Source organism: Monosiga brevicollis, genomic scaffold (assembly GCF_000002865.3).
Source record: "Monosiga brevicollis MX1 MONBRscaffold_3 genomic scaffold, whole genome shotgun sequence".
Lineage (NCBI taxonomy): Eukaryota > Choanoflagellata > Craspedida > Salpingoecidae > Monosiga > Monosiga brevicollis.
In genome coordinates, this window is record NW_001865040.1 from 714,443 (window position 1) to 728,655 (window position 14,213).

General features: G+C 51.8%; 1 protein-coding gene across 1 annotated transcript in view; it reads left to right on the forward strand.

Annotated features, from left to right (window-relative positions):
- Positions 1-14,213, forward strand: part of MONBRDRAFT_31171 (uncharacterized protein) — a gene marked incomplete at both ends in the record, with an annotated part of 35,040 nt that overhangs the window by 3,100 nt on the left and 17,727 nt on the right. The window contains one exon of the mRNA XM_001742956.1: positions 1-14,213. This exon is cut by the window's right edge and continues 17,727 nt beyond it. Coding sequence (XP_001743008.1) covers positions 1-14,213 — 14,213 coding nt within the window.

Sequence of the window (14,213 nt, forward strand, 5' to 3'; positions counted from 1 at the left end):
GTGCAACGGTGGGGTACAAATTCAGTCTGGAGGCAAGCAATCCTGTCGCAGGTGTTTTTGTTAATGGCACTGTCATTGCTTACGATCAATACAACAACACAGCTACGGCCGAGCAGCGTGATATCCGCCTTCTGGCCGATGGAAGTCGCACAGGAGACAGCGTCATTTTAGACCTGGCTGCGTCAACCTTCTTCGGGGCAGCCACCCTGGATATCCAAAACGGAACAGGTCAATTTGCCGTCACGTCATTTAGCGCCGAGACAGTCACTGTGTCGCTTGTGGATTCCTATGGCATCGGAGGCCTCAAGCTGGATTCAATCATCTTGCACTTTGTGCCTGGCACCCTGATCCAGTGTAACTTGAGAGCTCAACATTTTGTTCCTGATACCATTGCCCCTCAACTTCTTTCCTTTTCGTTTGACGGCAACGCCAGCCAGCTTCGGCTCACGTTCTCTGAAACGGTCAACAAATCTTCTTTGATCATTGACCACCTAACTTGCCAAAGTTTGGATGACATTGACGAGAACTTTGTCGACTATACCCTAACTACCCCCTTTGCTTTGCTGAATCCCACCATCGACGGCCCTGTCGTTCAAATCAGATTGAATGACTTTGACGCCAACAACATCAAGGCTCAAACTTCGCTATACACAGCGCGCAGTACTACCTATCTCAGCGCCCAGGCTGATATGATTCGCGATATGAATCAAAATCCCTCAGTGCGCATCGAGCCAACTTCAGCCTTACGTGCCACAACCTATCAACGTGACGTCGTCGGGCCACGCCTTTTGGATGCTGCTCTCAATGCTTCATCGTCTGTTTTGACCCTAAGCTTTAATGAAGTGGTAGCCCTTGACTCGTTTGATGTTTCCAAACTGAGCATTATTAGTAACTCATCGAGCGTTGCATTATCTTCGGCTACTGTGTTGAATTCTGCAACCTCGACCTCAATCCAGCTCCAAGCCTCCAGCGCCGATCGCAACGCCCTTCTTGCGTCCAATATGTTGGGGCAGTATATTGGCCAGACCCTCAGTGCCGTGGCCAGTGTGGGCCTCGTGTCCGACCTGACGCAGCCGACAGGAAATGACAACTTGTTGTCCCAAGCCTCGTTTGATCTTAGCTTCCCAGACGTTGTCCCGCCTACCGCATTGGGGTTTACTCGCCTCGATCTCTCCCAGGGCTCACTGCGCCTGAGTTTTGACGAGCCTGTTCAGCTCCCATCCGCAGAGGCTGTCATTAACTTGACTAGCAGTGTGACAAGCAATTATTCAATTCCTGTCGTCATTGCAAGCTCGTCGTATGTTGACTCTACCAAGCAGATTGTTGAAATTGTGACCAATCAGGCTACCTTGGACCAGCTTCGCGTCAGTGTCACGATTGCGACAGCCGAAGCTACTTCAGTTATCTATGTGGATCAAGCTGCCTTCCGCGACATTTTTAACAACACGTTGACAGACGAAGTATTTCTCAACTTGGCAACAGGCGGCTATGTTGCCGATACGCAGGCCCCATCACTGGTCTCAAGCACGTTGGACATGAATGCTTCAACCATTACAATGCGATTTGATGATGTTGTGGATGTGACAACCATTTTGCCACGTTACGCCAGTCTGCAAAGTGCTGCTACAGATGACAGTTTGACGATTGCTCTAACCAATTCCATCGTTCTGACTGCAACACCCTCGTCTAGGATCATCTTGCAGCTCAGCAGTGCCGTGGTTGACAGTCTAAATGCCAATCCCGGGCTGGCAAGCAGTCTTGCAAATTCCTTTATTGCACTGGAGTCGTCCTTTTGCAATGATTTGTCTGGTCTAGCGGTTCTACCTGTGGCCTCCACAAACGCGCAGCAGGTGACGGACTATATTGCAGATGAAGTGGCGCCAGTCATTCTTTCAGCAGATCTAAACATGAACACTGATCGCTTTGTGCCTGTTTTTTCTGAGGTCATCAATGCCAGCATTGTTTGTGCCAGCGATATCACATTCAATTTTACCGGACACGTGGAGAATCTACAGACCACTTCGTGTACAACAAGCGAGCATGCCCGGAGTCTCATACTCAGTTTTTCAGCTTCGGAGTTTGGACGACTCAAAGTTGCATATGAGACGTGCAATGGCTGTACAGTTCAGGCCACCTTTCACGATGCTCCTCAGGATATGGCTGGGAACGTGGTGGCAACTGATACTCTCCAAGCGACAGTTGTTTCCGACGTGACGCCACCAACGTTGTTGGGTTACAACTTGAACATGGCAACCCGCGAGTTAACTTGCTCATTTTCCGAGCCAGTGTCGCTAAGCAGTGTTGAGCCGACACTTCTTGCCATCCAAAACCATCCAGGCACGGATATTCAGTTGCCGCTTTATCGCATTCAACTGACCGGTGCTGCAAGTGTTGACAAGCCAGCACCAGCTGTCGTGCGTATTGTGCTGAACGACGCCGACTACAACGCTTTGTCCCTCAACACAGCAGTGGCCGTTTCTGGCACAAGCACATATATGACTGTCGCCGTTGGATTTATTGATGACCTCTTTGGCAACAGCATTCAGGCGATCTCAGCTCTTCAAGGGACGCACACAGCAGACACAACTGCACCCGTGGTCGTCTCCTCGACTCTGGACCTTTCGACGCGTGAAATCATATTGGTCATGCGTGAACCTGTAGCTGTGAGTAGCGTTGCGCCCACAGCAGTTACGATCAACGCCTCTGGCATTGAGTATAGTCTACAATACTCGAGTGTGGTCACGGCTGTAAACGGGATTTCAATTACCATCAGTATTTCAAAGCAAGACTTTGATTCGTATGTGCTTCTTGCTTCTGGTACTGTGACTGCGCCAACGCTGCTGCTTGATTCTGGGTTTTGTACTGATATGGCAAATAATGCCTTGATTGGTTACAATGAAGAGCCGAACACATACATCCCCGATATGATTCCACCGACTATGATTGCTGGGCACCTTGATTTGAGCTTGAACCAGATCAACCTGACGTTCTATGAACCAGTCAACATGGCCAGCCTAAACCTGAGTGGAGTGGCTATTGCGGATGTCGACAATGGCTCCCGCTATGCTTTGGCTTCAAGTCTGGTCACAAGCTCAGATGGCTTCTTTCTCGTCATTGCCATCTCTGAAGAAGACTTGCTGCCAATTAAGCGCTCTGTGAGTAGTGCACGAGATGCCGCATCAAGTCTCATTAGCCTGAGTGAGAATGCCGTGAGAGACATGACAGGTGTTGGTGTTCTCCTCACCACACAAACAGCATCTTCATACGTTGTGGACACCGTCTCCCCCATTTTGAGATCGAGCACCCTTGATCTGAGCGCAGGTTCGCTAAAGCTGACGTTTGATGAGCCTGTAAATGGCAGCACGTTGGATTTGAGCACCATTACTGTCGCTGTCAGCAACGATACAGTGGGGAGTGCCTCGCCTGACGCCTATGCCCTCAGCGGTACGGGGGCTGTGAGCAACGTTATCAACGAGGTTATCACTGCTAGCCTGCTTGCTATGGATCTCAACGTGCTGAAGGCCTTGGTGCCCCTAGCTGATGACAAATCGACAACATGGTTGCGATTTGCCACTGCAACGGTTGCTGATGTTGAAGGCAACGATATGGAAGCCGTGACTAGCAATGTGCAGGTGACCACATTCGTGGCTGACTCTGTTCGTCCAGTGGTCACCCGTGTGGTGCTTGACCTGGTGGATGAGTACTGTGACCTCAACGTGACGTTTGATGAGACGGTGAACGCGGATGCCGTCGACCCTACTCGCATCAGCTTCCAGCGCTCGGCCACAGCCGACGTTGCAAGTGACATCTTCCTGGTGGGCGGTCAGGCCCTAAGCGCCAACAGCACTGACATTCGTCTGCGGCTGGTCAAGGCAGACTGTGACCGTCTGAAGTTGGACACGACTCGTGGCACCAACGAGAGCACAACGTTTGTGTCATTTGGCAACGGGGCAGTTGTGGATATGGCTCTTTCCCCCAATGCGCTGAGCGCGGTGGTTGAGCAAGCCGCAGTCGTGGCCCCGGATGTCACAGCTCCATACTTGACTGCCTTTATGTTGGACATGAATGCAGGCGTGGTGGTGTTGAACTTCAATGAGCCTGTTAAGAGCGAGAGCATCAACGCGAGCCAGCTCGTGTTCCAGACCGGCGCCACATCGGGTGCCAGCGATCGCTACCGCCTCACGGGGGGAGTGGTTGAGTCTAGCAATGGGCTGCAGCAGACGTTGAATTTGACGCTGACGGACTTGAATGCTCTCAAGGTGCACGAGGGCCTGGCGGTCAGCAACTCGACCACATTTTTGAGCCTGGGCTCTGGCTTTGTGCTGGACATGGCCGACAATGCGGTGACGCCCATCAGCAACGGCCAGGCACGGCAGGTTGACGCTTACGTGCTGGACACCACACAACCTGTGCTCAGCCAGTTTGACCTTGACATGAATATTGGCCGGTTGGTGCTCAGCTTTAGCGAGACTATGAACACATCTGGCTTTCATGTAGAGCGCCTTCGCCTACAAGCAACGTCTGATGCCACTGGCAACGACGTTTTTGCTTTGACAAATGAATCCACGCTTGTTGCAGGGCAGATGGATAGTCCAGTGATCTCCATTGTGCTGGGTCTGGCTGACTTGAATGAGCTGAAGCGTTTGGAGATTGGCAACAGTGCCGCACGCTCGTGGCTGACGCACGAGGCCAATTTTATGACCGATCAACGCCGACAGGAGCTGATCGGGCGAGTGACCGGCGTTAATGCTCTTGGTGTGGGCACCTATGTCGCGGATACCACTGAGGCCGTGTTGGAAGACGCACGGTGGAACGTCAACACAGGCGAGCTGACTTTGTACTTTAGCGAAACGGTGCGGGCGGTGAGCATGGATACCACGCTTATGCTTCTTCAGAACAGCAGTGCAGAGGGAGTGGGTGCCAGCGTGACACTTTCGAGCAGCAGTGTGGTTTCTTCGGGAAATGGTGCCATCCAAACTATTCTGCTGAGTATGTCAGACCTGAATGCCATCAAAGCGCTGCCCACACTGGGCGTCGACATTGGCACGACGTTTGTGACCCTGCGAGCCTCAAGTGGAGTTGACATGGTGGGCAACGTCATCAACGGCACCACCGGACTGCAGGCTAGTGTGGTTGTGGTTGACACGACGGCACCACAGCTGACTCGTGTGTGTCTTAACCTAGACACCTTGACGCTCACCCTCAGTTTTGATGAGACCGTGAATGCTAGTTCGCTTGATCTGGGACGTATTGTGCTTGCGAACGGTGCAAATGATAGCGCCGTTGACTTTGCCTCAGTGCAGCTGGAATCAAGCGAACAGACGGATGGCGTGTACGACGCCGAGTTGGTGGCGCATTTGACGGCACGTTCAGCAAACCAGGTTAAGCTACAGCCAAATCTGGGCACGAGCAGTGGCACCACTTTTGCTTACTTGCTCTCGGCGGCCGTGGTCGATATGAATGGTAATGTAGCAAGTGCGCAGACAGTTGTGGACGGCATTGCCGATGCGGGCTGCTACACACCTGACACGACTGCACCGTTGTTGGAGAGCTTCAATGTGTCCCTCGCGGACGACGGCATCATTGTTTTGTCGTTCAGCGAAAGTGTGGATACGGGCAGCTTGGATGGTCTCAAGCTGCACATGCACGGCGCCGGTACGTTTGTTGCCAATCAAGCGGCTAGCACCACTGTTTCTTTGGCGGGACTCAGTGTGGTGTCTCAGGAGTTGGAGTTTGTGCGTGTTGTCTTGTCGCGTACATCGATGGATGCCATCAAGGCGCTGCCTGAGGTGGCATCAAGCCTCGGAACATCGTTCATCAGCGTTGATGCCTCGGGCGTGACCGACATGGCTGGCAACTCGATTCTTGCCACATCGACACCGGTCTCGGCAACGGCGTATGTGGCAGACGCCACTGCTCCTGAGCTCGATGGTTTTACTCTTGACATTAATGCCGGCCTGTTGGTGCTGTCGTTTAGCGAGACAGTGAATGTAAGCAGCCTAGATGTCCAGGGCATCCAGATGCAGAGCCAAGGCAGTGTGGTGACTGGCGAGGTCGTGACGCTTGTGGATTCACGAGCAGCCGTCGGGGCGCCCTACCGTCCTGTGGTCACCTTGGAGTTGTCTGATGCGGATCTCAACAATATTAAGGGTGCTTGGATGCTTGGGACGGAAATTTCCAATACTTTCTTGGCGGTGACTTCGGCGGTGATTGTTGACATGGTCAACGAGCCGCTTGTAGCCATTGCATCAACAGGAGCTTTGCAGGCAACGCAAGTGACTGGTGATCAAACGGCACCGGCATTGGTTGGCTTTGAGCTTGATCTGACCAGTGAAGTTCTTACGCTGAGCTTTGACGAGACTGTCAATGCCTCGAGTTTTGATGTTACCGGACTGGCGCTGCAGGCAATGGGCGATGCAACAGGTGCTGGTGTTTTGGACCAGTATCAACTGACGGGACATGCCGGCATCACCTCATCGCAGCTGGTGATTAATGTGACCTTAACGGTGACCGATCTGAACGAGGTCAAGCGCCGCACAGGGCTTTGCACCTCGGTGGCGGACTGCTTTATCCGCGCCTCATCGGCAACCGTGGCTGATATGGCCGCAAACCAGCTGACGTTGATTGCGACTGATGGTGGCCTTGCCGCACTGGCATTTGTTCCTGATGCAACTTCCCCTCAACTTGTCAACTTTTCCCTGAACATGGACACCAACACCTTGACCTTGACATTTGACGAAATCATTTCGTATGCATCTTGCAACATCACCTTTATCACCTTGGCAGGCGACGCAGCTGGAAACAACCCTGTGCCTCTTGGCGACGCTCAAACAGCTGTTACATCGAATGTTTTGTCAACAGAAATCACCATTGCTTTGGGCAAGGCCGATCAAGAGGCCATCAAGCTTCAGGCTTCTACGGCTACGTCCTCGTCTGATACCTTCATTTCCATCGGTTCTGGTCTGGCTACGGACGTGAATGGTAACGCAGTCGTTGCCATTGTGCACCCAATGACTTCACTTCTTGCTGTCAGTCAATTTACTGCCGATGCTACAGCCCCCGAGCTGATGCAGTTTGACGTGAACTTGACCGCTGCACGCGTGGTCCTGAGCTTCTCAGAATCAATCAATGCATCCAGTCTGGTTGCTTCGTGGATAACATTTTCCCTGAATGGGAGTGCAGCCAGCGTCAATTATTCTTTGACCGGCTATGCGCATGTTTCCGAATCATCGCCTGTGCTCACTCTTGATTTGAGTCGGGTGGATGCCAATGAGCTCAAATCACAGGGTATCCTTCTTGATGCATCCACCAGTGTGCTTTCACTGAGTGCAGGGGCTGTTGCGGATATGCAGGGCAATCCGAGCGTGGCAACGCTCCACCAGGCTGTTGGTGCTTATACCCCAGATGTGAAAGCGCCAGAGCTGCTATTCTCAATGCTTAACATGAGTGCTGGGTACCTCGACCTGTCTTTTGAGGAAGCAGTAGTGGCTTCCTCTGTCAATGTCAGCAGGTTGCAATTCCTGGCTGGGCCTGGTGGATCCGTACCAAGCCATCGGCTTTGGGTCTCGGGTGCGAGTGTTCAGAGCTTGCATTCAACGCACATTCGTGTTGTGCTGGGAGATCTCAATCTCAATCAAATCAAGGCCATGTGGGAACTAGCGACCAGCACGAGCACCAGTTACTTGTCGCTGGCTGAGGGCTTTGTGACTGATATGTCTGGTGTTGCAAACCAAGGGTTTGAAAGCCGCAGCATCAGCGTCTTTGTTGCTGATTCTGTTCGTCCGGTGGTCACCCGTGTGGTGCTTGACCTGGTGGATGAGTACTGTGACCTCAACGTGACGTTTGATGAGACGGTGAACACGGATGCCGTTGACCCTACTCGCATCAGCTTCCAGCGCTCGGCCACAGCCGACGTTGCAAGTGACATCTTCCTGGTGGGCGGTCAGGCCCTAAGCGCCAACAGCACTGACATTCGTCTGCGGCTGGTCAAGGCAGACTGTGACCGTCTGAAGTTGGACACGACTCGTGGCACCAACGAGAGCACAACGTTTGTGTCATTTGGCAACGGGGCAGTTGTGGATATGGCTCTTTCCCCCAATGCGCTGAGCGCGGTGGTTGAGCAAGCCGCAGTCGTGGCCCCGGATGTCACAGCTCCATACTTGACTGCCTTTATGTTGGACATGAATGCAGGCGTGGTGGTGTTGAACTTCAATGAGCCTGTTAAGAGCGAGAGCATCAACGCGAGCCAGCTCGTGTTCCAGACCGGCGCCACATCGGGTGCCAGCGATCGCTACCGCCTCACGGGGGGAGTGGTTGAGTCTAGCAATGGGCTGCAGCAGACGTTGAATTTGACGCTGACGGACTTGAATGCTCTCAAGGTGCACGAGGGCCTGGCGGTCAGCAACTCGACCACATTTTTGAGCCTGGGCTCTGGCTTTGTGCTGGACATGGCCGACAATGCGGTGACGCCCATCAGCAACGGCCAGGCACGGCAGGTTGACGCTTACGTGCTGGACACCACACAACCTGTGCTCAGCCAGTTTGACCTTGACATGAATATTGGCCGGTTGGTGCTCAGCTTTAGCGAGACTATGAACACATCTGGCTTTCATGTAGAGCGCCTTCGCCTACAAGCAACGTCTGATGCCACTGGCAACGACGTTTTTGCTTTGACAAATGAATCCACGCTTGTTGCAGGGCAGATGGATAGTCCAGTGATCTCCATTGTGCTGGGTCTGGCTGACTTGAATGAGCTGAAGCGTTTGGAGATTGGCAACAGTGCCGCACGCTCGTGGCTGACGCACGAGGCCAATTTTATGACCGATCAACGCCGACAGGAGCTGATCGGGCGAGTGACCGGCGTTAATGCTCTTGGTGTGGGCACCTATGTCGCGGATACCACTGAGGCCGTGTTGGAAGACGCACGGTGGAACGTCAACACAGGCGAGCTGACTTTGTACTTTAGCGAAACGGTGCGGGCGGTGAGCATGGATACCACGCTTATGCTTCTTCAGAACAGCAGTGCAGAGGGAGTGGGTGCCAGCGTGACACTTTCGAGCAGCAGTGTGGTTTCTTCGGGAAATGGTGCCATCCAAACTATTCTGCTGAGTATGTCAGACCTGAATGCCATCAAAGCGCTGCCCACACTGGGCGTCGACATTGGCACGACGTTTGTGACCCTGCGAGCCTCAAGTGGAGTTGACATGGTGGGCAACGTCATCAACGGCACCACCGGACTGCAGGCTAGTGTGGTTGTGGTTGACACGACGGCACCACAGCTGACTCGTGTGTGTCTTAACCTAGACACCTTGACGCTCACCCTCAGTTTTGATGAGACCGTGAATGCTAGTTCGCTTGATCTGGGACGTATTGTGCTTGCGAACGGTGCAAATGATAGCGCCGTTGACTTTGCCTCAGTGCAGCTGGAATCAAGCGAACAGACGGATGGCGTGTACGACGCCGAGTTGGTGGCGCATTTGACGGCACGTTCAGCAAACCAGGTTAAGCTACAGCCAAATCTGGGCACGAGCAGTGGCACCACTTTTGCTTACTTGCTCTCGGCGGCCGTGGTCGATATGAATGGTAATGTAGCAAGTGCGCAGACAGTTGTGGACGGCATTGCCGATGCGGGCTGCTACACACCTGACACGACTGCACCGTTGTTGGAGAGCTTCAATGTGTCCCTCGCGGACGACGGCATCATTGTTTTGTCGTTCAGCGAAAGTGTGGATACGGGCAGCTTGGATGGTCTCAAGCTGCACATGCACGGCGCCGGTACGTTTGTTGCCAATCAAGCGGCTAGCACCACTGTTTCTTTGGCGGGACTCAGTGTGGTGTCTCAGGAGTTGGAGTTTGTGCGTGTTGTCTTGTCGCGTACATCGATGGATGCCATCAAGGCGCTGCCTGAGGTGGCATCAAGCCTCGGAACATCGTTCATCAGCGTTGATGCCTCGGGCGTGACCGACATGGCTGGCAACTCGATTCTTGCCACATCGACACCGGTCTCGGCAACGGCGTATGTGGCAGACGCCACTGCTCCTGAGCTCGATGGTTTTACTCTTGACATTAATGCCGGCCTGTTGGTGCTGTCGTTTAGCGAGACAGTGAATGTAAGCAGCCTAGATGTCCAGGGCATCCAGATGCAGAGCCAAGGCAGTGTGGTGACTGGCGAGGTCGTGACGCTTGTGGATTCACGAGCAGCCGTCGGGGCGCCCTACCGTCCTGTGGTCACCTTGGAGTTGTCTGATGCGGATCTCAACAATATTAAGGGTGCTTGGATGCTTGGGACGGAAATTTCCAATACTTTCTTGGCGGTGACTTCGGCGGTGATTGTTGACATGGTCAACGAGCCGCTTGTAGCCATTGCATCAACAGGAGCTTTGCAGGCAACGCAAGTGACTGGTGATCAAACGGCACCGGCATTGGTTGGCTTTGAGCTTGATCTGACCAGTGAAGTTCTTACGCTGAGCTTTGACGAGACTGTCAATGCCTCGAGTTTTGATGTTACCGGACTGGCGCTGCAGGCAATGGGCGATGCAACAGGTGCTGGTGTTTTGGACCAGTATCAACTGACGGGACATGCCGGCATCACCTCATCGCAGCTGGTGATTAATGTGACCTTAACGGTGACCGATCTGAACGAGGTCAAGCGCCGCACAGGGCTTTGCACCTCGGTGGCGGACTGCTTTATCCGCGCCTCATCGGCAACCGTGGCTGATATGGCCGCAAACCAGCTGACGTTGATTGCGACTGATGGTGGCCTTGCCGCACTGGCATTTGTTCCTGATGCAACTTCCCCTCAACTTTCGGAATTCTCGATTGATGCCTCCTTGCGTCATTTACTTCTTACGTTCAACGAAGCAATTCTTCCATCTTCACTGACCCCACAATGTCTGCAACTTTGCGATGATGCATGCTTTCCTCTCATTTCTTTGGACATCAGTCCTACCAACACTGTTTGGACTCACTACAGCTTGACCCTCGATGACTTTGATCGTGTCACTTTCAATGGTGTGTGTACATCCTCGTCGACTTGTCATTTGCAAAGTAATTGCTCCTTTGCAAAGGACGCCAACTTCAACAGCGTGGGCGCTTTTGCTGGCCAGTCAAGCAATGTTTTCGCTGACACCACGCCACCCCGACTGGTCGAATGGTCTTCGATTGACTTCAATTCTGGAGCTCTTACACTCTCATTTGACTCAGCTGTCAATATCAGCACTTTCAACTTTTCGCGTCTCAAGTTGGCTTCGTTCGTTTACAACCCGGCTCAAGAAGAAGTGTTTTCTGGTGTGGATGCTTCAGCAGTCTCAATGTCAGATGATGGCTTGCTCATGACTCTTCAGTTGCCACACGAGGTCCTTTTTAGCATTGTTCAGAAAGTTCAATTGTGCACAAGTGCTGGTACCTGTTGGTTGCATTTGGAGACAGGATTCGTGCAAGATATGTACGGCAATAGTCTTTCAAGACTTGCCAGTTCTGTTGTGACACAATCCTTTACGCCAGATACGACTCCTCCTGTTGTTTTGAACGCAACAATGAGTGTCGAATCACGTCTTATCCAACTCCATGTGACCGAGCCGGTGGTACCTCAGGCGATTGCAAAACCAGTTCAGCTTGCTTCGGAGAATCTTGCAACAATCCTGACGCTTTCATACGTATCACAGCAAAGCGACACGGTCTTTAGTTATCGATTCAGTGAAGCAGAGCTTCTGAGCCTCAAGAAAGACCCCGCTTTCGATACAGACGGCTTGCTCTTGCTTTTTGCTAACGCTTCTTTTGAAGATCGGTTTGCAAACGAAAATCTCGACCAGACGGTCGCTGTGCATATTGTGAGCAGAGATACCACTGCTCCTGTGGTCCAGAACGCCGTCCTCAATTTGGATGAGAACATCTTGATTCTTGCGTTGTCCGAGCCGATTGTAAATTCTTCCTTTCCTTGCGATTCCCTTGCTCTGTACGATCAAACCTCCAAAGAATTCGTGACACTTTCGTGCGACCGAATCTTGTTTGGGTCAACTCGAATGGATGTTGAACTCGAGTTGACGCAAGAATCGCGAAGGCAGATTTACAATCGAGCCTTGGACGTTGCCCCTCGCTTGCTTCGAGTGGCACAAGGTATCTTTGTGGATACCAGCGGAAATTTCAACGATGCAGAGAATGAGACAATCTCGTCAATTATAGCCGATGCAACAAAGGCGGAATTCATTGCATTTGACTTTGATGCGGATGCCGGGCAAGTGACTTTGTACATGAGTGATCTTGTGACCACGGCCTCAGTCAAGCCGCGTGAGCTTTCCATATACTGCGAAGAATCAGTCATTTTCTCGCGCGAGGACCTCACTGTGCTTGATCAGTCAGGATGGTCATATAGTATTGTTCTCAACATGAGCATTGATCAACTGAACGCCATCAAGAGCTCTGATTGTTATCCCTATAATTCTTCCCTTCAAGTTGGAGCAACAACGCTACTGGCTTCAGATACGGTCGGCACTGGCATTGCCGTTGAGCGCTCATATCTTAATGTTCAAACTATCGTTCAAGATCAAACTCCGCCGGAACTATTAAACGTGGTTCTGAATGTGGATCAGCTTGTATTGAGTTTGACCTTTAGTGAGCCAATTCGCGACAGCCTTGCAAATGCAAGCTCTGTCTCTCTTACCTTGAATCAGACGTCGACGATTGTGCTCAGTTCAGCAACGCTGACGAGCTACGATCACATGGTTGTGGATCTGAATGTCAGTGATTACGAATACCAACTCAAGTTGAATGGAGTTCATAGCGTTATGGTAACTGTCGCCTTTTTGTCAGATGCTTTTGTGGACTACGGCTACAACTCCTTTTCAGGCCCGACGTCCAAAGCGGTCACAGTGCTTCAAGACACAGCGGCACCTCGCTTAACAGATTGGGAGCTGAACATGACTGCTCAAACAATCACATTACAGTTTTCAGAACCAATCAATCCCCACTCGATCGATTCGTCCATGCTCCTGCTTCATGCAACCGCCTTCCCATCAGATGATACCTGCTCCTCTTGTGCAAGAACCGGCGCATCAAGTGGTGCATGTACTGCTTGTAGCGACCCGGCGTCAATTGCTCAGGTCTCTTTAAACGAACTTGTGCTCACACTCTGGGAGGCAGATTTTGTCGTGCTGACAATGGATCCACGCCTATTTGATGCCATCTCGAGCTCTGCAGCAGCCCGCTCGAGTGCAACTTCATTTTTAAGTGGGCAACAGTTTGTTCGTGATATTGCTGGAAATGCCGTTGAAGCTGTGAATCCGGACGCACCGATGCGCGTGGCCACTTACGTCCACGATTCGATTGCTCCCACCATTCTGTCTGCCATCCTTGACTTAAACTCATCAACATTGACGCTCAACATATCTGAGGCTTGCAATTTGTCTGCAATTCAGGCGGATTATGCCGCCATCTCAGTTGGTGTCGAAGTCATCACATTGCTTCTCAACAACATGCGCCAAGTTGATTTTCGGCAAGTGAGCGCGACATTCACAGACGCGAACTTCAACGCAATTGCACTTGCCGATAGCTTGGACTTCAAGCTTTCTGTAGCAAGTGGACTTTTACAAGACTGGAATGCAAATCCAACGAATGCTCTTAGTAACATGACTTTCTCCAGCATTAAACAAGATGTGACTCGACCATTTGTCACCAATTCGTCGCTAAATATGGCAAGTGGTGTCTTAATTCTGATGCTAAGTGAGCCAGCGAGAGCCACCTCGATTATACCAGCCAAAATAGCGATTAAAAGCTCTGCAAGTTCAACAACACCATACTTTCTCTCAAGCAGCAATGCTCAGCACGTGAATGGACTTGAAGTTATCATCAGTCTATCGAATGCTGATTCAAACAATATCAAACGTGTCACAGATGTTGCACGATCGATCAACAGCAGCTCATATCAACTACTGAGCAGCACGTTTGCAGACATGTATGGCAATACGAATTTTGAGTTGAATGGAGATTTCTCATCATACACTGTGGACACCGTCTCCCCCATTTTGAGGTCGAGCACCCTTGATCTGAGCGCAGGTTCGCTAAAGCTGACGTTTGATGAGCCTGTAAATGGCAGCACGTTGGATTTGAGCACCATTACTGTCGCTGTCAGCAACGATACAGTGGGGAGTGCCTCGCCTGACGCCTATGCCCTCAGCGGTACGGGGGCTGTGAGCAACGTTATCAACGAGGTTATCACT